Source organism: Mustela lutreola, chromosome 4 (genome assembly GCF_030435805.1).
Source record: "Mustela lutreola isolate mMusLut2 chromosome 4, mMusLut2.pri, whole genome shotgun sequence".
Classification (NCBI taxonomy): domain Eukaryota; kingdom Metazoa; phylum Chordata; class Mammalia; order Carnivora; family Mustelidae; genus Mustela; species Mustela lutreola.
Window position 1 is genome coordinate 187043943 of NC_081293.1, and position 24208 is coordinate 187068150.

Here is a 24208-nt window from a genome sequence, read left to right on the forward strand (position 1 = left end):
GCTTGAGTGTGTTGACCTTTATCAACCATTTCATTAGAATTTCTGGAGCACGACGCTGGGCTAGGCGTTCCCTGTGACTGTCCATCTGAAGAAAAAGCCTTCTCTCCTGGCTCCAGCCCAGACCATCATTCCCAGCATCCCAAGATGGGGATAGCAGTATTAAATCGGAAGAATTCCGTAATCTAGTTAGCGCACAGTTGTAGTAGACAGTGAACTCAGCAGTCAGGCGGCAAAAATCTCCAGAGAACGCTGTTTTTCTTCCTGGGACTGACTGAGAAAACAATTCCATGTCTCCATATTCCTCCAATGGAGGCTTGGATTTCAGTCCTACATATCAGACAAATTGCCGTTGGAGGCTCTTCTGTCAGCTAGATAATCAGAAAAGAATGGTTAGGCACACATAGATGAAAGCCACGCTCCTTCGAAAAGCAAAATGCTTTCAAAACCAGATGAGCAGAATTTGAAAGACAGGACAACGTGTTACTAATTAAGAAAAAAATATTTTTATTCGCAAGAAATGGAAATACAAAAGCGTAACAATTTTTCAGTTCATTTTTTCCCCCCACACTAAGTACAAGTATCCTGCAAAGCTTTTTTTAATTCTTGGTATTTACTTAGCTATGATAAAGACTAAAAAGCCATTAAAAAAAACAACAACAGCACAATATGACAGATAACAGACTCACAATCTGTTTAGACTTAAACACTGCTGGCCTACAGAACTATTACAAGAGAGAGTAGAAAGTTCGGCCTGTCCGCATGGCCATTAAAGCTCACAGGAGAGACAGTCTAGAGTCTGCTTTTGTTTCAGTAGGGTCCCTCACGATTCGCCAAGGTGTACTGGTGCTTTCCATAGACTCCTAAAGCATTTTCTCTGCAAGGGCAAGGCTCTAAGGAGGGCAGGCCACGGGTCCGTGGTGCAGAAAGTTCTCACTTAGCTGGTGAGCAAAGGACAGGAGCAGAGGAATGGAGTGAAAATCCCTGGTTTTTCTTTTCCAGGACGGAAAGCCTGCTAGTTGGAATTCACAGGGGACTAGATGAACAAGACAGGACATGAGTGTCGGGTGAGTACCTCCAGCAGAAAGCAAAGAGCTGAATGCTCACACAGTGGCCCCAGCACAGGGACCGGACAACCTTACAGGATCCCAGAGAGGAATCTGCCCAACCGAATCCACATACTGTACTTTCCACATCTCTTAGAGGTCTACCTGTCTCCTGGTAACGAGTTGCCCTGTTTTCTCTATAAAATGGAAAGCCTCGATGTATTAAGCACAGTACCCAGTACTTAGAAGGTGCTCAAGAAATAGTATTTCTCTTCCTTCTCCAAACCAAGACAAAAATAAAGCATTCCTGAATTACGATGCCCAAAGTGACAACTTGAAACAACACCTAGATTTTTCCTGTGCTAAGCGTGGGCTCTTTGGCCACAGAGAGGCAGAACATTAATCCTTGAACGGGCCAAGTTCCTTGGCCCTGAGAAAATGTTCTGCTGTGAGGATTGATGATAACTTTAATCCAGGTTGGCCGGTTTTTGATGTGACTGCAGCTCTACAAAATGGGATTTTCCTGATGGACAAAACCGCATTTCTTTTCTCCTGATGTGCAAATCCGATTGTGGTTCATTTTTAGGAAACCACTTTTGAAAAAAGTGGAAAAAGGCTCTTTCCCCACACTTGCTTCAGCCTAATACCACAAGGCTATCCGTAACATCTCCCAGGGACCAAGGAGTCTTCAGTCATCCTGGCGGATGTATATAAGGCACATTTAAGGCAGATATGTGCTAGAGACAAGGGGGACATTTGTGCATGTGTCAGAGAGAGAGAGGCTTAGTGCTTTTGTCTTTGAATAGCTATTGATTAATGAAACCTCCTCAGACCCCTGACTCCTCAACAATCCCTAGGGCTCCATGCAGAACTCTGCCTCCGTAAAACTGAAAAGCCTGAGGACTGACTGAGGGACTGATGGACTGACAGACTGATGGAACTGACTGACTGGGAAACCTGAAATCCATCTCTGGCTCCTTCACAGCCTCCCACTGGCTTCTATAACTGGCCTCCCAGAGGGGCTCACACTATCACATGTCCCCTAATTGTCTCAACATTCCAATGAAATGGCTCTCACTAGAGCGCTACCTGCTAATGGTTTCAGAGGTCCTGTCAGCACTTCGAGCAGGAGAACCGGGGTCTTTAATAAAGGTTTTGCAAAGGTTGCATTCGACGGAACCCAAGTTATGACTCATGCAGACCAGGGGGAGGCCAAAAACCTCCTCCTTCATCTCCAGTCTCCCCCACGTGAGCAAGACCAGCATGGAGGGTCCATTTCCTCCAACTAGAGTGGGATGTCTCCATTTGGTGGTCAGGCTCGAGGACGTGCCCCATAGGATGAGTGCTCGAGAGCTGGCCCCAAGATGCCTCTGATGCTCGCTTTGTGGTTTTCTTGGTCTGAGGCCGTGGAAGAAAGAAGCCATGAAGTGTTGAAAAATTTTAATGACACACATGTGACCAAAATTCTGGACAGGGTCTCACTGTGTCATGAAGCTGAATCACTTCAACACTCCCCGCTTCTATGGGCATCTGACATTCACGCCCTCTTTTGGCATTCAGGCTAAACGGAGAGATTGAGAGGAGGGAAAAAAAACCTGGGAATGATAGTTGGTTTGTAACTAAGTTGAGCTAAAAGCTGCTCTCACAACCCACAGATTAGTTCTCCAAATCAAAATCATTTTTATTAACAAAAAGGTGATCTCATTTTGCCTAAGCTGATGTCAAATCTCTCCCCGCCCCACCAAAAGCAGCAACCTAGTTCAGCTGTCAGATTTTTACATAACACTCTCCTTATGTGACCAAGGCTCCAGAGTCCTAACACTTCACAGGAATTCTTTCTTAAACGGGCACCGAGGCCTTTCATCTCCAGTATCCTTTTCTAAGCGGAGTTAAGAGCTGTGTAAAGGGCCAAGCTGGGGGGTGCCTGGGTCACTCGGGGCTCAGCCAGTGAGCAAGCGCTTGTTCTCGGAATGTCTGCAAGACATCTCCTACACCAGGGGAATCAAAGAGAAGGAAGAGGAAACGCTGTTTACCTGATGAAAACCAGAATTAATCTACTTATGAGTTGCCTATTTATTATTTATGGTTTATGGGGACGCTAACAGTCTCACAGATTTCAAAACTCAAGTTCGGAAGCCAACGTCTGCCTCTCTTTGAAATCTTCAGGGTTAACCAGGCATTACCGACAGGGGTATGGGACTGCTCTCTGGGGGGAGCAAAACCACCGATACCGGGGCTTAACCCCAGAACAGCAAAGGAGCACACATCCCTTCATCACTTGGCATTATCCAACTCTTTTGTGTCTTCTCAACCCCCTGGCATCCTCCTGAAGGGATAAGTGTTTCGTTCCCTTGACGTGTCCAAGTAGGGAGTGGAGGGCAAAGGCTGTGCTCAAAACAGCGGCAAGGTTGGTTCTTGGAACCCCCTTTAACGTGGCCATTGGAGCTCCCAGGCCGATGTCTCCTGTTTCCACATACAGCTTCAGTTCTGGAAGAACAGCTTCCCAGAGGAAACAGCCTGCTGTGTGGAGGTCTGGAGAGGGGGATGACAAGCAAGGGTAGCTAGGGAGAAAATAAAATCCTCAAGGTACTAAGGGGAGGTACCGGACATTTGCTGGCCTGTCCCTTCTCCTGCCTCAGTCAGGAGAGCGGGTTTCCCACGCTGGCTAATCCAGGAGGCTTCAAAACCTGATCTGGTTCCACCGCAGCAGGTCATTCGGCTGACCCATGCTCACACTTCTGCCCCCAATATAAGGCCTTTCCTTTCTCATTGACCGAATACTACTTGAGTTCCTTCTTCTTGCCTTTTTAGGCCCCCATCGGTGCCCTTGCCTGATAATTACAAGGCATTGTAAAGAGAGGGATGGGTCAGCAGTAGCCCATGACTACCTGACGCCAGCCAGGCCCAGGAAGATCTGGAGGCAGGAGGGAAGGAGGGAATGGAGATCAGAGAAGCAAGGGGAGGAGGCACATTAGTAAGCCCTCTTCCTCCACAGCTCACACAGCCTCTGCTCTCCCTCCCCAATGCAGGGGACCCTGAGACGGTGGACAGCAGCCCCAATCCAGCTTTACACATGGCTGAGAAGACACCCTTGACATCTCCTGGTCCGGAACTTTCCACCACAGCAGAGAGAGAGAGAGAGAGAGAGAGAGAGAGAGGAATCACTCACAGGGAGCCCCAGATGTACGTAGGCAGACAGAACAGGGATCTGCTTATGAGGTACGATGGAAAAATGCTAATGACAGCAAGTCCTGCATCCAATATGAATGGAAGGCCCAGGCATGGGCTTAATCCCTTGTAAGTGCAGGTTTCAATGACAGTGTAGACCGCAAAGAGAGAGAGACAGAGACAGACAGAGAGAGGAGTTAAAGCTAAAGGTCCTTTAGCTACTACTAAAAATAAAATACAAAATGCAAGCAGATTTCTTAAACAAAATCTCTCCCAAGCTAGGGAAAAACACTTAAAGGGGATCTTCTACATTATACAATAAAAAGGCAATTTCCATTTCTTATTTGTATGAAAGAGGAAAGAATTTTTTCAACTACAAAAGTTACTTTTAATCATTAAACAAACAGACAAAAAAAAAAGTAGGTCGGGGGGGTTTAGGTTTTATCTCTTTGGGTAAGCTGCAAAGTAGCCAAACCTGACTATAAAAGGTAAGACTATGGATACACAAATGTCACCTACTCTGACCCCAGGCCTCAGGCCCACCCCTTGTGTTGAGGCAGAAGAGGAGGGTAAAGCAGAAGTGGGTGGTGGGGGTTGGGAGTGGGGAGGCGCTAGGAGCAGGCATGGAAAGGCAAGCCAGCAAGGTTGTCTGAAACGCCTGTTGTCAAGGACAAGGGCTCCCTTCTCTTATGGGAACAGGACAGAAAAAGCCTCTGAACACAGAGCCACAGACCTGATTAAGGCATTACTCCATCTTTCCCTCTGACTTCATTCTGCAGGAGGACACAAGCTTAAGGGGATTTCCCGATTATAATTAGAGGCCTCCAGTGGAAGAAGGAGGAAGAGGAAGAAGAAGCAGAAAAACACGGGAAAAAACAAAAATCAAAAAACACCATCTGGAGGATTGGGGAATCCCAGAGCTCGGGTGCCCTCCTAGTTAGCTCCAAAGACCAGTTTGGAGGGAGACATTGGATCTTTTCAGTGTGGTTGCTAGCAGGGAAGCCTCAGCGAGCTAATAAATACTATTTACAAATGGGGAGGAGAAGCCGGGGAGGCAGGCCTAGGGGTATGTGGGGACGCCAGTTGTGGGGATGCCCTACAAGCAACAAGACGGGGCAGGTTTGCCTGGAGTAGAAAAGCCTGATTCTTTCAGGCATTGCACTTGCGGCCTGAGAATGGGGACGGGAGAGCCCTCGCTCCAGTGCGGGGAGGACGATCTGCGAGGGCTCTGATGGGGCAGAGTGGCTGGGGTGCTCACTGAAGGCGCTGGAACTTCCGGGGCTGTCGGGGTGCAGACACACCAGAGACCAAGGCTGAGGAAGGCAGGACGTCAGTCAGAGCTTTGCCAGATCCCAACAGGCATCCTGGAATTTTCAAGGCTAGAGTCTGGGGTCTCACATGAACAAGAGTCATCTCTTCTCCAAACAGATGGTCACATCCCATAGTGAAAATCAGGCAGTATCTTTTTGGCACTATTGGTAGAAACGGGCCTGCTTGTTCCAGCCCCAACCCTAGAACAATTTCCTATGGCGGTAAACAGGAGGGGGGGAGGGATGCTGGGCTCCCTCCTTCGGGGGGGGCATGGGACGGAGGGAAGGTGCTCTCTCACCACAGGTGGGAATCCCAGGCTGTCCTCCCATCCAAAGCCATGACGGCTTGCCCATGTCTTCATCCAGATCAAAGGCAAAAAAGGAAAAGCTTATGACAAAGGTGGTTTGGGGACAGGAAAGCAGAGTGAAGAGAAAGAGGGAGGTGGACAGCCTCTTTAGAAAGTGGCGTTCACTCTTCTGTCGAGTTCTACAACTTTTAGTGTCTCGTTCCCCTCCAGTTTGGCGTTGACCCTGGAAAGATACCAAAAGGGAAGAGTCTTAGCTGACTGACAACTACAATTCTCGTGCTTGGGAGTATGATATAATCATTCCATGACGGCAACTTCGTCAACTTTGAGGGCAGCCCCAAGCGGGTTCTCATTCTTTGCCCACCTACTAGAAATCCTCTGTTCCTACTAGAAATTCTCTGTAGTGTCTCCCGCTACCAGCCCATCAGCTCGTTCACATTCCTTCCTTTATCCCTACCCAAGAGGAAACATCCCAACCCAGAGGATAAGCATGGTTTGATGCTGATTTGTTATACATTGCTTTAAGCAAATATATCATCAGAGGATGAGTAACCCTATGATACACTCTGGAAAGAAAAGAATAAAAGGAAAAAGTCTGATCCCTGGTTTAGAATTTCAGATAAATTAAAAAAAATTAAGTTGAAATAACACTAAACATATAATAGAAAATAAACATGTTATTAAATTATATAACAGTCTAGAAAGTCTCTAGGCTCTCAGAGGAGGGCTTTGATGTCAGGGAGACATCTTAGAACAAGTGAGAGTTTTAATGGGGCCCCGAATAGTGGAGCCAAGAGGGGAGAGGACTTGGGGCATGAGCCACGTAACCAAGCAGTGGAGTGTTCCATAGCTCCCAATGGCACCTCTACAAGTTTCTCTGTAATGGAAATCATAACACCTAGCCTCTTAAAGTATTTAAAAGGATTTATAGATCACATTTGCATAGTACTTACGAGAGTAGGTGCAGTAAACATTCAATATGCATGTATCATGTAAACATACCAAGTACATGTAATTATGAACCTTTCCCACAGCTGTAGGGGGAAAAGCATTAGAATTTGCAGTTGAATCTTCAAGTGGGAGCCCTTGCATTGGAAGAGCATCATTTCTGGGAAGCACAGGGGTTAGTTCAGCTAGATCACCAACCAGGCCACACATAACCAGGAGTGTGGACGCAGACCCTCCTTCCTGTGCTGTCTGGCATTTTCAGGAACCTCCCCCAGCACAATAACACTATTTGACCATCCTTTATGCCTTTAAGTTTCCCAAAAGACTTTCCCCCCTAATGTCCTAAAAGAAACAACATACGGAGAATTGGAGCTCAGTGTTATTTTCCATATGGAAACCCATCTGTGCAAAGTGCCTCTCAAATGATGTCCCTCAATATAAATCTATAATTAAAATTAATACACATTTATTTGTATATAAATCATAAAACTCTACGCTGACATCGAACAGAACATACACACATCTCTAGAGGGAGAAAGGGAGGGAAAGGTCCTGAGGCTGCGTCTGCATGGTAAGCGCGCCGCTTCGGCTGGGCTGTATTTTTTCTATATGAGGTTCTGAGGGGAGGAAGGAGGGAGTCAAGCCACCATGGCCAGCTCCCCAGTGACAAAGCAGACACAAGGGCAGCTCATCCTAGGTCCTCCACCACCACACTCCCCCCACAACTCCATCTCTGTTAAGGGCAGCTGTTGGCAAGTAGTAGCCTCTCCAGAGTCCCAGGTCCCGGAGAGAGGTCCTGAAAGAGCACAAGACCTGGACTGGGCCCATGGGTAAGTCGACACCCCACATTCCAGGTTGCCAACCCACAACCCATCATGCACGCCTCAGGGGAGCCAGATCTATGTGTACTTGACTCACAAGTGTTGCTGTAGCTCCAATAGCATGGATTTCTCCAGGCTGGTCTCATTGGAGATAATGAAATGGGGAAGATCCACATCAGGCCTGGTCTCCAGGCCTGATGCCCTGAGCAGAGAGGATCCTCGGTCCCAGTGCCCAAGCTCTCCAGCTGAGGCTGGGCTGGACGGCTCTTCCAGCGGGGAATGTTCCTCGTAGATCAGCAGATTTCTGGATCTCACTGAGGACAGAGCAAAGGAACAGGTGTTAGGGAAAGACCACAGGGTTTATCCTATCCCAGCGCCAGAAACAGATGCTAACTTGTGGGTTCTTTTGCCCAGAATGGAGGGTGCCTGTTGGTGCTGGCTTTCCATAAAGGCTTCAGGGTTTCAGAGTTTTGTGCAGTGAAACATTGTATCAATTATCCAGTGCTGTAAGAACAACAGAAAGCAAATAGACATGAAGCAAACCTCCATCCCCACAGCTTTGAAAATAAAACTCCCCTCCTTGCCCAACCATAACCATCTGAGGGGAACAAGTCATGAAGAATGGGAGTCAAATACTTGGAGATGTCCAGACCAGCTAAAACAAGAAACATTTCCAATGAGTTGATCTTGCATGGAGAGAAGGCACGAGGGCAGAAAACTGCATTTTCATCTGGAAACCAGAGAGAAGCCCCAAAGCCAAAGCCATAAATCAAATGACAGAGACAGTTTCTTTGTTTTATAGGAGAGTTGCAGAGCTGGATGGCTCTGTAGCAATTTTCCACAACACAGAAACTCTGCTTTCATTGGCTTCCATTTAAATTTACAGATACATTCCCTTAGGGGGAAAAAAAAAGAATTTCCCAAGAGATCACTAAAATTATGTGGTTGAAATGCTAGCATTTCTGTCATAAACCTGGCAGAGAGATAACCACCCGGGGAAGATCAGAGACGTTTCAGAACAGCAAGACTGAGCCTGCTGCCAATCTAGCACCCAATTCCACACTTGCTCTTATTAGTGTGTGCAGGTATCTGTGTGTATGTTATGATGCCCAAAGGCTACTTCATTATTTCCTACATACCTAAAAGGGATCATTGAACTAGGTGAGGTTATCACACTTCTAACGCCTGAGTTAAATTCTCTAATTCTAAATTCTCTAAATCTTGGTCATAATGTGTTGTAAGACAGACCGATTCATTTCACGAACTCTTAACTATGGCAACATACAATTCCAATGAATAGAAGTAGAAACCCAGGGAAGTCCTTTAAAATGTCAGGGAAAGGGATGCCTGGGTGGCTCAGTTGGTTAAGCAGCTGCCTTCGGCTCAGGTCATGATCCCAGCGTCCTGGGATCGAGTCCCACATCGGGCTCCTTGCTCCGCAGGGAGCCTGCTTCTCCCTCTGACTCTGCCTTCCACTCTGTCTGCCTGTGCTCGCTCTCACTCTCTCTCTCTTACAAATAAATAAATAAAATCTTTAAAAAATAAATAAATAAAATAAAATAAAATGTCAGGGAAAGCTTAATGTCCCCCCTCCACCTACTACTCCCCCCACCCCGCCAAATCTACCTCCCTCCCCCTTATCAGAGCTCAAAAAGGAGACCTCAGAATTTGCCTAGAGCAAGAATCTGCAAACTGTATTCTGCCATACTCTGCTCTAGAGAATTCCCAGTGGAGCCTCAGGCTGAGGCAGGAGGGGCACAAGAAGGGAGCCAGATGCCTGGGCACCAGACCCACTGTGCCTTCTTCCCTCCCCTCAAGAGAGAAGCTACGCTTCTACCAGTTTTTTTTTTTTTTTTTTAATTTTTTATTTTTTATAAACATATATTTTTATCCCCAGGGGTACAGGTCTGTGAATCACCAGGTTTACACACTTCATAGCACTCACCAAATCACATACCCTCCCCAATGTCCATAATCCCACCCCCTTCTCCCAAACCCCCTCCCCCCGGCAACCCTCAGTTTGTTTTGTGAGATTAAGAGTCACTTATGGTTTGTCTCCCTCCCAATCCCATCTTGTTTCATTTATTCTTCTTCTACCCACTTAAGCCTCCATGTTGCATCACCACTTCCTCATATCAGGGAGATCATATGATAGTTGTCTTTCTCTGCTTGACTTATTTCGCTAAGCATGATACGCTCTAGTTCCATCCATGTTGTTGCAAATGGCAAGATTTCATTTCTTTTGATGGCTGCATAGTATTCCATTGTGTATATATACCACATCTTCTTGATCCATTCATCTGTTGATGGGCATCGTTTCTACCAGTTTTTAAAGATAAGACTTTCTCATAAGACCTCCCTCAGAAAGATGAGCTTCCAGAAAGCTCCAGACAAATGAAACAAGACACTTTACAAGTTGCCTAGTGCCATCTTACCGACAGAGGCTGTATACGGCTCCTGCAGAGAATGCTGGCTGGGCAGAGCCATCTTGGTGGCGGAAGGATAGGGCCCGTAGCCCTGAAGGAAGCTGCCGAATGCGACAGCAAAGCATAGCACGACCACCTGCAGGGGGGAGAGGGAGCACGGGGAGCTGTCAGTAACCGAGCCCAGAGCAAACCTCAAGCCCCGCAACAGCTAGGGAAGTGCAGGGACTCAGACTCCCCTTCCCCAGGCTGGACTGGGCCAACTGGTCAGCCCCGGGGAACATCAGAGAGAGCCACACAGCATCTCTAACCCCACGTGGACGTGGATGTGGCAAGTTGGGGATAGACTGGTGACTGGGGGCGGGGGGGGGGGGCAGGGCACTTGCGGCGCTGTCCCTTTGGGAAACTCACCATGAGGCATGTGCCCGTCTGTGTGCCCGCCAACTTGCAGGTGCGCGAAACCTTGCCCATCACCAAAGTCTGAAGTTTTTGTAGTTGCTGCAGGAGAGTTCTGCAAACACAGCAAACCAAAGCATGAAGAGTCTAAGACAGAGGAGAGTGCTTTCCAGCGACCTCTGTCCCCAGGCTCCAGGGAAGCTGCCAGAGCTTCGCATCTCAATTTGAATGCAGTGTCAAGGGAAAGTCTCGTTCGGAGGGAGATACTACGGACCCCAGTGCCTTTGAGCCTCCGTGCGGCAGGACTCCCCAGAGTTTGGAATGTGCCCCTCACTTTGGCAGCCTGTCCAGTTCTTGCGCTGTTTTGTGTAAGAGCTGAATGCCCCAAGTTATCCCCTACAATGCTGGGACTTGTCTAACAGTCCCTGAGACAAAACAAAAAAAAAACAAAAAGAACATTTAGCTGGGTGGGTGATGGTGGAACCAGCGGATCTCATTTATCTACGAGAAGGGAAACGCTGAAGAGGACATAAGGAAGGAGAAACAGAGACCTGAAGGAGTGGCCAGAGGTGGTGGCTGTCACTGGAAATGGCGGCAGGATCCATGAGCCACGGTCACTCAGATGGCAAACTTGAGGAGGAAGAGAGGAAAACCAAGGATGACAGGGAGGCACACAGCCAGGGGCACCTCACACCTATGGTCCTTGCAGGCTCACGGCATCTCTACGGTCAGAAACAAAGCCAGACTACGACAGAGCAAAGAAGTCTGCCCGACTGGACGCATGCTCAGAGCCAGGGCTCTTGGGAACCATCCCCTCCACACAGACTCTGCTCCTTCTCCAGGAAGAGACAGGGAGCAGAAGCAAAAAAGAGTTGTTCTCTCCCTAAAATTGGACAACTGTGCATACCCTTAAAAGGGAAGGTTTGGGATGAGAATCCTATATTCTGGTCTGTGTGACATCAGGTCACAGAGAGAGCAGATGGTGACATTCTTTGCAAATTCTGAACACTGCAAGCCGCAGAAAAGGATCTTACAACACAGCCTCCTGAATCAGAGCCTCTGGGATCAACCCGTGTGAGCAGCCGAGAGCTGAAGCTTCTTTTTGCTTCACTCCTTCCCCAAGCCCCGTGCACACGGCAAAGTGGAACCATTTTATAAGCAGATGCTTTTTCTCGAGGCTCAGAAATTTTCAACAAATTCATGCTGTGATGTCACATCAGAAAGCCAGACAAGCTCATTTGGAAACATCAGCAAATCACTTGTTTGCAGAATTCTGGGCTCTCCCGAGGAACCTGCCTCTAGACACAATCTACCTCCTGAAGAGCCTTCAAGTACTAGAAGGACAGGCTAGTCTTCTCAGAGTTTGCAGCCTCCACCCTGACAAGCACCAATGACATGAGTTTCTCCCAGGGTTAAGCCAAGCAGGGACAGGGTGGCCATAGCAGCTAGCTGGCTAAGATCTGGGGCAGAACTAGGGCAGTGCACAGCACACACACACACAAAAAAAAAACCCCAAACCAAAACAACAACAACAACAACAACAACAACAACAACAACAAACAATGCTGTGTGGTCCTGATGAATTTAATTTAAGCAAAACAAAATCATTCATCCCATGAATCAGTATGATTAATTTAAATTCTATTAACATGGACGTCTTTTTAGTACCTTATGGTACATTTTGTTGTTGTTGTTCATTGTTAACCTAGAAGTATAATCAAACCATTTGGACCTGGTTTCTGTATATTCAGGCAACATGTTCTTTAAGTGTTCTGTTCCTCAAAAAGTTGAAAATAGAGCTATCCTACGACCCAGCAATCGCACTACTGGGTATTTACCCTAAAGATACAAATGTAGCGATCCAAAGGGGCATGTGCACAGGAATGTTTACAGCAGCAACGTCCACAATAGCCAAACGATGGAAAGAACCTAGATGTCCTTCAGCAGATGAATGGATAAAGAAGATGTATACATATACAATGGAATACTATGCAGTCGTGAAAAGAAATGAAATCTTGCCATTTGCAATGACAATGATGGAACTAGAGGGTATTATGCTGAGCAAAATAAGTCAATCAGAGAAAGACAATTATCATATGATCTCCCTGATATGAGGAAGTTGACAGGCAGGGCAGGGGGTGTGGGGGGAGGGAGGGAAAAAAATGAAACAAGATGGGATCAGGGAGGGAGACAAACCATAAGAGACTCTTAAATCTCACAAAACAAACTGAGTGTTGCTGGGGGGAGGGGGTTAAGGGGAGGGTGGTTGGGTCATGGACACTGGGGAGGGTATGCGCTATGGTGAGTGCTGTGAATTGTGTAAGCCTGATGATTCACAGACCTGTACCCCAGGGGCTAATAATACATTATATGTTAATAATAAATAAATAAATAAACAAATAAATACCTAGATAGCTGGATAGATAGATAAAAAGTATCTATATGTTACTCAAGGCTAAGAAATTCTGATAGTGTGATTACATTAAATTCCTCATACAGAGAGCCTGTCATTTGTGACAATACAGATGATGAACCTGGAGGGCATTACGCTAAGTGAAATAAGCCAAACAGAGAAAGAAAAACACCATATGGTATCACTTATATATGGAACCTTTAAAGAAAAATCTTCTTTTTTTTTTTTTAAGTTGAACTCAGAAGCAGAGTAGAAAAGCAGTTGCGAAGGGGTGGGGGGTGGGAGGCATAGGGTGAGGTTGGTAAAAGCCATAAGAGGATTTAACGTACAACAGAATAACTGTACTCTGTCGCACTGTATTGGATGACGGAAATTTGCAAAGAGAGTGAAACTAAAATGTACTCACTAGGAAATGCAAAACAAAAAACGGTAAACATGTGAGGTGAAGGATGCATTAATTAACTCGATGTCAGGAACACTTTCACAAAGTATGCGTGTTTCAAATCATGTCTATTTTGAATATCTAACAATTTTGTCAATTATACCTCTAGAAAGCTGAGGAAAAAGGGAAAAAAAGAGCTTGCAATGAAATGATCAGATAATGCAGCAAGTTCTTCTCCTCACGCCTTTTTCTTCTTCTCCCAGCACTCTGGACGAGCCCCCTATTCTTAGCTGCTGGCATAGCTGCCTTTCCCAAACAGGGTGCTAAGTGACCTAATGCACACCCACTTCCTGGGGGAGCATTCGTTCTCCCAGCCCTAGGATGTGGCAGGCAGTAGCTTCCATTTTCTTGACTACCTCAGTGGTGCTGGCGCCAAAGCTTTCCCTGGGTTCTCCCTGCTGTATGTTGGAATTCTAAGACCTGCATTTGGCCATAGGGCACAACACTTTTCTCTCATATTCTGGCCTCCTTCTGTGGTACTGAGTCATGTGTTTGTTGCCCGCTAGACTACGGTTTCCTCACTTGCTTCTGAGGAGCCATCTTGAAGCAATGGCTGCCTTGGTGGGGGGGCCAAGCACCTCAACTCCCGCGGGGCACCCCTGTTGCCTGAGCTGGCAGCCTGAGGTACTCAAGTTCAACTGTGCTCTGTGCAGCTTTCCAGATGTTTCCAAAAACACTGTTTTTTGCTCCAAAGTCTTAAGGTGATTTTAAAGTGAAACCAATTCCCTATTTTACCAACCAACCTTATTCACCCACAATCATCCCACACTTCTTTCCTGCGAAAACCAAATCCATCAATTACTTGGAATCACTCCTCCCTTCAAATTTCTGGTTGCGATCACTAACCCTTCCCTAGACTGAAGACGCTCCATTGTGGCGCCTGAAAGCAGACCCTTCACAGACCAGACCTGCCTAAGCATGTCTACCAGTGGTAGGATGTTCTTGCCTCAAGCTGGGACCCCTAAGGACAGAGGCAAAATGCTGCAAGTGTGGAAGAAGGACCATCCAAGTCTGGCTGGGTGGGCAGGGAAGGCTAGATGTTTTCCAGTTGGGTGGAAGTTTACTTGGCATTCAGCAGCGCATCATCTCCCAACTCAAGATAATTATATTCTGAATCCACTGCAAATGAAAATAGTTGTTTAATGGTCCCTGATTTCTAACAGTCTATAATCCTTCTCTTTGAGATGAGCAAATGTGTAGTTTTAAAACAGATTTTTTTTTTTTTTTAAGCTTGAGATGTTGGTGGAAAGCAACAGCGATCGATCATGTGCTGTTTCCTGCTGCTGCTTCTCCTGCTCGGGTCAGTGGGAGTAAACTGAGCTGATGGTGGAAATGATGACATTCTGAAGCCCATCAATCAGCAACTCAGAGTGATTTCACCCAAGGAAAGTGATGGAGGTCATCCATCCCCAAATCTAAACAGATTCCAAGGATCCAATCAAGTCTGAGAAACTCATATATATTCATTCCTACAGCAGAAACACTTATCTTCGTCATAAGGAAAGGAAACTAAAAGGGAGCACCCGCTGACTGAGTTCTAGGAACCCAATATACTGAGAGATACCAAAGAACTGTCTCAAAGACATGTAATTCCTAAGTTGAAGCCCTCATATGTAAAAGCTGATTTTGTAGTTCATGGACTTTCCAATGTGCTATGACACATGCCCTTGTTGATAACCTAATAAAATCAAGAACCAAAATACCTCTCAGTTAGGTAGATTTTTCTTAAACCCAGTGACATTAATGTCATATCAACAATAGCCCAATGAAGAGATACATCCATCCTTAGAAAAGACAAGGTTACTGTAGGGGCACCTGGGTGGCTCAGTTGGTTAAGAGTCTGATTCTTGACTTCAACTCAGGTCATGATCTCAGGGACATCAGATTGAGCCCATCAGGCTCCTTCTGGGCATGGAGCCTGCTTAAGATTTTCTCTCTCTGCCTCTCCCTCTGCTCTTCCCCACATACACTCACTCTCAAGCTCACTCTCTAAAAGAAAAAAAGAAAAGAAAAGGTTACTATCAACAGGGGTCAAGCCACAGATGGCAGAGCCACAATAAAAATCAGGGACCCATACTAACAAGGTTTCTATGACAACGATACAAATAAAAACAATGACATGACATTGTTTGTCCTGTGGCACATCTCAGGCTATACCAAAGATGAAATGCCAAGTGAGAGGTTAAAGAATCAAGGGTGCTCCTTGACCTACGTCAGGTGTCTGGAAGTCAAACCTGGGCCCTGATTAGGAAAACGGAAACTACAAGACCTGTCCCTCCTTGAGACACTGCAAGAATGGACGGGGTGGCTTTAGAATTGGAGCATCTGCACTGGAACAGAGGATTGGCTGAGTTTAGATCTTGGTACCACTACTGCATAGTTTTAATCAAGTTATCTCAGTCCTGATTTTAGGTAGCCAGTCAAAGTGAATCCCTTTGACCTCCTCAGCTAATAAAAGAAGGAGAGAATTCCCCTTCCTGGAGTACTCTTGGTTTCTTGAAGCAAAGACACTCTTCCAGAGTGCCTGCTACCCCTTTCCATGGGTGACAGAAGCAGCCAGCCCTTTATAGGGAAGCTTGGGGCCTCCTAACTGAAGCACGGATCTGAGATGATGTGGGATTCTTCCTGATGCCCCTGGGACAGATGCCATGGCCTGTGACATCGGGAGTGTGGATGACGGACGTCACCCTGCTTGCACGAAGGGCTGGCTGAAGGAAAGGCAGCCATCAGGGGAAATGGAAGAATTATTTTTAAAACTAAAGCTATAAAAACCCAACCATAGGACAGACCCAACAGTGCATGCACAGCCCAGAATAAACTTTTTCTTTATTACTGTATTTTAAATCATCAGTGACCATGGCTAATTATGGCTTAATGAATTCTTGGGCTTCCGGGAGCAAGGTCTCAATTTAGAGAAAGGAGTACTCGTAGCAAACATTTATCTGGGCCAAGAGATTTTTCCACAACTTGTTAAATTGGAGTGTCCAACTCTTGATTGAAAATGCGGATTTTGTCCTGTGATGAGATGTAAAAATAAACTTAGTGACTGTCCTCACGCAGCTCCTTGTAAAAGAGCAGTCCGAGGTAGCAGCCGGCCTCACCCAAAATATATCGTCCCCCTGTATCTTAGGAGGAGGATGAAGGGAAATCGGACAAAGCGCTCAGAAGTCGCCAGGAGGGCGAGACATACTCTTATTACAACTGGGAATATATCAACAGCCTCGTGGTTTTGTCTTTCACTTAATCTAGTATTCTAAATTATGTTTAAAATGTTAAACATAAAAATTATGTTAAAATTATATTAAAATGTTAAAAATGTTTCCTTCATTTATGAGACACAGAGAGGATGAGAGAGAGAGAGAGAGAGAGAGAGAGAGAAAGAGGAAATGGTCATATAGTTATTACTGCCTTTTGTACTTGAAACATTCAGCTACCTGATTGCCCACCAGAGTAACAAACCAGAACCAGGGAAAAAGAGTAAACTGGGGGTTCCTGATAACTCGCTATGCCAGGAACTCTCGATAGATGTATTTTCCAACACATCTTCTAACACACCCGTAAGTGTAGGCACACGAACCACTCTCTGGAAAAGTCAGCCTCCTACAGAGATGCGGGAAATTTTTTTCCCTCCTTCCAGAACTATCAGAGCAGTGTTGTTTTCCAAATTCGCCATCATGAACCATTAGTGGGTTGTGGGAACACTTGGGTTGTCAGTGGTGAATTTTTTTTTTTAAGATTTTATTTATTTATTTGATGGAGAGAGAGAGATCACAAGTAGGCAGAGAGGCAGACAGAGAGTGAGAGGAGTGAGTGATACAGGGTGACGATATATTTTGGGTGAGGCCGGCTGCTGCCTCGGACTGCTCTTTTACAAGGAGCTGCGTGAGGACAGTCACTAAGTTTATTTTTACATCTCATTACAGGACAAAATCTCTCCCCACTGAGCAGAGAGCCTGATGCTGGGCTCGATCCCAGGACTCTGAGATCATGACCTGAGCCAAAGGCAGAGGCTTTAACCCACTGAGCCACCCAGGTGCCCCAAATTGTGAATTTTTTTAATGAAACAACCAGCTGGAACACATGGGATTGGGGGCTATCACGCATCGTAAATAAGCATCCAGTTGTGAAGTTATGCGTGTGGGGTAGAGGTTCCCATGGGATGCCTGGGTCGCTACAGAAAATGCAAAAGGATCACTACTGAAAAGTCTAAGTGCCACTCAGCTGGTGCACCCAAGCACAATAATTATATATGGCTGCATATCAGGTTGCTTTATGACAGAAGAGCCAAGCACCTGTGTCCTTCTGAAAAAAAAAAAAAAAAAAAAAAAAATCCCACCTGAATCCTTCCCCAACCCCATGCCCACCCTGGTCTTTTAGAGTAATTGTCTCAGAATTTCTGAGGGTTAGGAGGAGGGTGTTCAAAAGCTAAACCATCTACTTCCAAGTCCTGGGGTGGAGACGGCGAGAAGCTGGGGTACAGTGGACCATGATTTAAAGTTCCACACGCTGCATAACGAGATGTAAGGAGACTCACGAACCATCTCCAAGACTTCTAAATACTGAAGCGTGACATATGCAAATAAATAACAGTCACAGAGCGCTAAAACCCTAACCTTTGCATAATATTTACGTATGATCTTTTACTTAAGCTTTGAGGGCTGTTCATGGGGCTTTGGCCTCAATAGGAAAAAAAAAACAAGGAAGCATTTTTTCCTTTCTCTTTCTGTGTAATCGCTGTATCACAAAGGGTTCGCTGTGCTGGGACCAAAGGATACTTGTGAGATATTCCATTACCTACTTGTGCAGGACCAGGAACAAGAGAGCTCTAGAATGTTCTCTGGGGCTGTGGAATGGCTGACTTTGCCACAGACTTCCAGTCTCTCTGGGGAACTCTGTCTGGTACCCAAAGGGAGGTTTGAAATATTAGAAAGCTTATACTCTTCCCACAACCAGAAGTCACAGATACCAAAGAAATGAAAGTGAATTAAAGCAAGGTGAAGGTCTGTTGAGTGGTAAGTCACATCATTCATCAGTACTCCAGTGGCCTCCCCGAGTAGGGCAGCAGGGGGGACTGGCAGTGACGGTCAATCTACAGAGAACAGGGGAGCCTGGGGAAGAGGGTGACAGTGCGTCATGCAAATGGGCACAGGCATAGGGGCCAAGTAGAAAAATGAGGAGAGGTGGAACTCGGCGAAAGCCCAGTGCACATAGTTGGAAAGAGCTGTATCAGGAACCATGTGTAGATTCCAAGAACGAGACAAGTGGAGGTAGACAGAGAGGGTTAGAGCTGAGAGGACATGAACCCCATGCAGGACTCCAGGCACACAGCAGCCGGGTTCAAACTCCTGATGCACCAGCTTCGGGGATGGCCCCTGGTGGCTTGGTCTACCCTTCGGAGAAGAGAACTTGGGGTAGAGACCCACGCAGGCCCTGGAGATGACCCAAGGCCCCTGGGGCAGGGAATTCCAGAGTCCCAGGTTACCAGGGTGAGGACTGAGGGGGTAGAGTAAGAACTCCACATGCAAACATTGCCTTGGGCCTGCTGACTGTCTTCCCATGGACGGCTGTGTGGCTAGAGGTGAGCCAGAGCAGGGTCCCCGAAAACACAAGTCCAAAGCAAGGCCCTCCTATTCGGGTTTAAGTTAGCCCTGTGCTGGGCGAAGGCAGTGGTCCTTGAAAGAGAAAGGGGCATAGCAGAAGAAAAATGAAGATCTGTATCAATTTAAAACTTGAGTGGCTGAGGTTTACCGTTCTACCTCTAGACATTTGGATGACCTGAACCTCACGGTGCCTCAGGTCCCCCTCCAAAAAATGAAGTCAAATTAGGTAGTCTGTGCTAACGTGGAATTCAGGCCTAAGCTCCCACGCATGGCTCCACACATCGGGGCAGGAGGAGAGGGCCTGTGGCTCACAGCCTGACAGAGGCAAGGGACACAATATGGAACCAGAGGGCCAACAGAACCACCGACATGGGAAACTGCTGGGCTGAGCGGTGTGGGTCACCTGCACAGGAGTCCTCTGGAATGAGACGAGGGTAGGGCCGTCCAGAGGACCTGCAGCTTAGAGGGGTGAGGGATGGGCATGGGAAAACCAGCATGATTGTCCAGCAGCCACACACACACACACACACACACACACACACACACACGCGGGCCTCACCCGGACCTTGTAAGTGAAAATGTATTTCCTGATTGAGTGCAGGAAGACAGGCCCCCTGGGAAGCTATCTCTCTCTCATCTCACACATCTCCTGATGGCACGCAATTAGTGGCTCGCCTCAGCAGTGCAAGTGTGAAGGTGCTTTCTCACGGCTTGGCTCTGCTCCGAGAGGCTCCGGGTAAGGCTGCAGAAGTGTTAAGAGCATTTCTTCATTTTCTCTCCCGTCCTCATCGCCTTCCAACTTCCTGAGCTCAGAGAAAAGGGTCTTTACACCTAGAAACCAACAATGCGCTCTACCAGGTGGCCATTGCTAAGTCCAGCATTAACCAAAAGATTCAGGATTGACTCTGAATTGGAGCGCTCATTTTTATCCAGAGAGATGGAAAAGTCCCTCTTGGGGTGTAACACGGAAGTGGGAAAATGAAAAAATCATCTTCCTTTAATGTGGTCAACAAGGAAATAGCCACTCACTTTCCCCACCATGTCAGGTCCCATGACATCATTGCGCCCGCGATCCCCCAGCCCACTCCAGAGATGTGGGATCCGGTTCATGCCTGGCTCTTCTGTGTCTATCCAGCTACCTCCAAAGGATGATAATCCAAGAAACAGGGCCAGGAACACAAACACAGGTGTGTGTTCATTAGGCCCAGCCCTGTACTTAGTTCAAACACTGTGTCACTGACGCAATGTTGTGTGAGCAAAGGGTCCAAAAGTCTCCCTTGCCACATGCCCAAACCACCACCTCTTCGGGACAGGTGGATGGCAAGAGACTGCCAAGGTTACAACAGAGTCACTGTGGTTAGTGCCGTGTCCTCAGAGCAAGGCGAGGCCCTTGAGGAGGGCAAGACGCCAAAGGGATGCAGACCCACTTTCCTTGTCTCAATGAGAACAGCCCTGCGCTCATGTCTTGACCTCTCAGGCTAAAACACACTAAAAATTACTTAGAAATTATAACCCCAGGAGTCCCCTGATAAGATTATCTGATAAGAGCACTGACTACAGGTCAGTCAACTGTCAGCCACAAAAGAAGGGTTGTCTGCCCGCAAGGTTGAGTTTTGAAGGCAGAGAATACAGGGCCGCCAAGAGACAGAGCAGGCCTGGGGCACGTTGTTTCTTCAGTGGAAGTTCCAACAGGCTAAATGCTGGGAAGAATTTCCACACAGTCCATGAAGAAGAAAAGAGGAAACTCATCATTGACTCACAGGGAAGAACATGAGATAGGCTGACCCCACGCTCAAATATACCATATGTTCCCGTAACTCCTGTTCCAGAATAACTAATATTATTGAAATCGCCATGGCCATTATTTAAAAAGATAAAAGTAATTGGCAAAACACAGATTGTGTTACACAGAATCAGATGTACCTTATGTCAGTGTTCCTCACACGATAGCTCTTTATCAGCTTCTGACAGAAATAAGGACTCTGAGGAAATACACTGATATGAAAATATGCCCACTGTGTTCTGTTAAATGGGAAAAGCTCTTAATGAAAGAGGATGTGTGTATGTATAAATACGCACGTATAAAATATTACAAAATATAAATATCTCTGGGTGAAAAGATTTTAATTTTTTCTTTTTGAACTGTATTTCTAATTTTTTTCTGTGATGAGGAATATATTACATGTGTAAGTTGTTTATTTTTTGAGATACAGAGAGAGAGAGAGAGAGAGAGCGTGTGCACAAGTGGTGGGGGGTGTGCAGAGGGAGAAGCAGAGTCCCCATTGAGCAGGGAGCCCTATGCCGCATTTGATCCCAGAACCCGGGGAGCATAACCCAAGCCTCAAGGCAGACATTCAACCGAAAAAGCCGCCCAAGCACCTGGGTTGTCTTTTTTTTTTTTTTTTTTTTAAGATTTTATTTATTTATTTGACAGACAGAGATCACAAGTAGGCAGAGAGGCAGGCAGGGAGAGAGGAAGAAGCAGGCTCCCTGACGAGCAGAGAGCCTGATGCGGGGCTCGATCCCAGGACTCTGAGATCATGATCTGAGCTGAAGGCAGAGGCTTAACCCACTGAGCCACCTAGGCGCCCCACCGGGCTGTCTTTTTAAGTTTAAAAAATATGGGGGTGTCTGGGTAGCTTCTTTTAAGCATCTACCTTTGGCCCAGGTGGTGATCTCAGGGTCCTGGGATCCAGCCCCAGGTATGGCTCCCTTCTCAGCGGAATCAGCTTCTCCCACTCCCTCCCTGCCCGAGTACGCGCTCTCTCTCTCTCAAATTAATAAATAAAATCTTTTTTAAAAAAAAAAATACGATACAGTAAGGTCATCCGGGAGAGGGGAGGAGAGGCCCTTTCTAGGAGAAGCGGGCAGCAGAGCACTTCTCATCCCAAGCACCCCGCTCCCCAAAGCTGAGCCCGTACTGCACCTCTGCTGCCCCCGTGTGGCTGCGAGAAGACCTGGCACCTGGAGCCCTTCGACAAGGACGAACCTGGATCAAACTCCAGGATTATCTTGGATACATTCTTCTTCCTCTTTCACCAGTTCATAATGTGAATTTGTCCCACTCGTGAACATGGAGCATTGTAAGTGCTAGGACAGGCGTTCAGGACGCTAACAGGTGGACACAGACTCTGGTAGGGGTTCAGGGCCCGGAGATCTACTACGGCAGGAGTGAAGTTGGAGGTAAGAAGGGGCAAAGCCTCAGGAGACTACTTGACCACAAGGAACCATGAAAACAGAGCCCTAAAGCCCTTTGCCGCAGGGGGTCAAGGCGAGAGCACCTGGAGCCGGGGGTGTTTATTTACTTCTGCCATCCTCTGTGGAGCACCTGAGGCAACTGCCCTCGACCTGCTGTTTGAGCACAGACGTTCCCAGAAACGCAGAGGGAAGTCCAGTGGGTTACAATGTCCGATGTTCCCACTGATGGTAGTTTAAGCTTAGGAGTAGACAAGCCTGCTGCCTAAGCATCGCACCATGAAGACGGGAGCCAAATTTAGTGTTATCAAATGACAGGCAAATAGATTTAACCTGATCTCTTAACGATTGCAAAATCATTATTAGGCATTAATGCTAAGCCTTGAAATGATTAAGTAATATTCTTCTTACCTAAAAGGCTATTTTTCTCGGCTTGCATTGTCAGATCTGTAAAAACTAAGGGCAACAGGATCCCCTAACAAATATTTTAATTTTTAAAGTGTAGTAGGCACTGCGTACACATACACACATTCTAGATTAAACTCCCCAACTCTTAACCCTATACCTTAACCCCTTTTTCTTAATCCCATACCTCAACCCCTTTCTCTTGCATATGACCCAGGACAGCACTCAATACACTTCTCCTACATTTAGGCTCCAGAGCCAAGTTGCCTGCATTCAAATGCAACTCCACTATTTTCTGTGTGACTTTGGGCATATCACCTAACCGTCTGAGTCTCAGCGATCTCCTCTATATAATGGGGATATTAATAGGACCACCTCATAGGGTTGCTGGAAGGTTAAGGAGTTGACATCTGTGATGCGCTAAAAACAACACCTGACAAGAAAGGGCTAGAAGAGCCTGTTAACTCACTCTGTCCTACAGATTTTTTTTTTAATGGGTTTGAAATGTCATTAATTTTTATACACTGGAACTTAAAACAAACCTGGTGTCCTCTTTTCCTTTCACGAGTAAACACCATCTGTTACTAAGATTGGGTGACAATGAAGAGGCCAGTCCCTCCCGTCCACCTCTAAAGCTGAATGTCTTTTTCAGGAGAAACAAACTTACCATCCTTATTCTCCTCCAAGCTTCCTGCCATGTATTTTAGGAAAAGTAAAGAGAGTATGTGTGTGTGTGTGTGTGTGTGTGTATACAAGTGTGCGTGTGTGGAATATGGCCATCCCGAGTGCCTTCATACCTTCCTCCTACTCTAGTCCTGGATCTGCACCCCCCCACCCACTTTCCATTAGGCAGTTTCAACAGCTCTTCACACTAGCGACACTCACCTATTGGTGTTCTCCAGAACCTCTACCTTCTTCCGAAGCTCCAAGTTCTCAGTTGAACAAGACTCCACCCTACAGAGGAGCAAGAGAGAAGACAATTAGTTGTACCAATTGAGCGAATGCAGGTAGGGTTTGGAGAAGGAGGACTGGGCTTCAGCTACTCTAGGGAAGTGAGGGAGAGAGCCTAGCCAACCTCAGTTGGGAAGAAAGGTAAGAAGACAAAAGAAAAAGAGAGAGAGAGAGATGAGTAACACGTGCCTCAGAACAAGAAAATGAATAAGGATGGTACAAACTGTAAAGTCCTAGGGTGCTCTAACCTCGATTTCTTTTATTTCGTCCCTATTGCTCTCAATGTCCATCACTCATCTCCCTCATCTACAGGAGCCTGGATGCTGCTGGCTGTAGTCTTGGCCAGAAGGACTGATAGGGATAGACAAGGGGGTTGGAGAAAAACGCAACGCCTCAAGACAAGGAATCCAGCTGCAGGAACATGCCTCCCAGAGGCATTAAAGACCATCTTGACCCTAAAGCCTACAGAAAATAATGGAACATCATGGGACTACTTCATGCTCCAACACCTAACCTAGGAATGTAGAGACACTAACTTCCAGTAGGAATGTCAAGAACCAGCCAGGATCTGCTCGTGTCCCCAGACACACAGGAAGATTCACTTCCGGGTCGGGGGCCTCATTTCCGGGTCAGGGGCCTCATTTCCATCTTAGACCATATTTGTTGGTCAAGTGGAGAACTGTATTTCTAAGGCTAATACAAAATTGCGTCTCATTCATGTTTCTCGACAGCCCTCCTGATATTCTGGACTACTCAGAAGAACAAACGATGCCTTCGAGTGTTTT

General features: G+C 46.6%; 1 protein-coding gene across 2 annotated transcripts in view; it reads right to left on the reverse strand.

Annotated features, from left to right (window-relative positions):
- Window positions 1-480: 480 nt before the first annotated feature.
- CREB3L2 (cAMP responsive element binding protein 3 like 2) overlaps window positions 481-24208 on the reverse strand; it is a 113230-nt gene continuing 89502 nt past the window's right edge. For both annotated transcript variants that reach the window (XM_059171957.1, XM_059171958.1), the window contains exons 8-12: window positions 23358-23426; window positions 10433-10532; window positions 10034-10160; window positions 7696-7912; window positions 481-6052 (exon numbers count right to left, since the gene is read on the reverse strand). In XM_059171957.1, the coding sequence (XP_059027940.1) occupies window positions 5977-6052; window positions 7696-7912; window positions 10034-10160; window positions 10433-10532; window positions 23358-23426 (589 nt within the window). In that variant the 3' untranslated portion in view covers window positions 481-5976. The remainder of the gene's footprint in view (window positions 6053-7695; window positions 7913-10033; window positions 10161-10432; window positions 10533-23357; window positions 23427-24208) is intronic.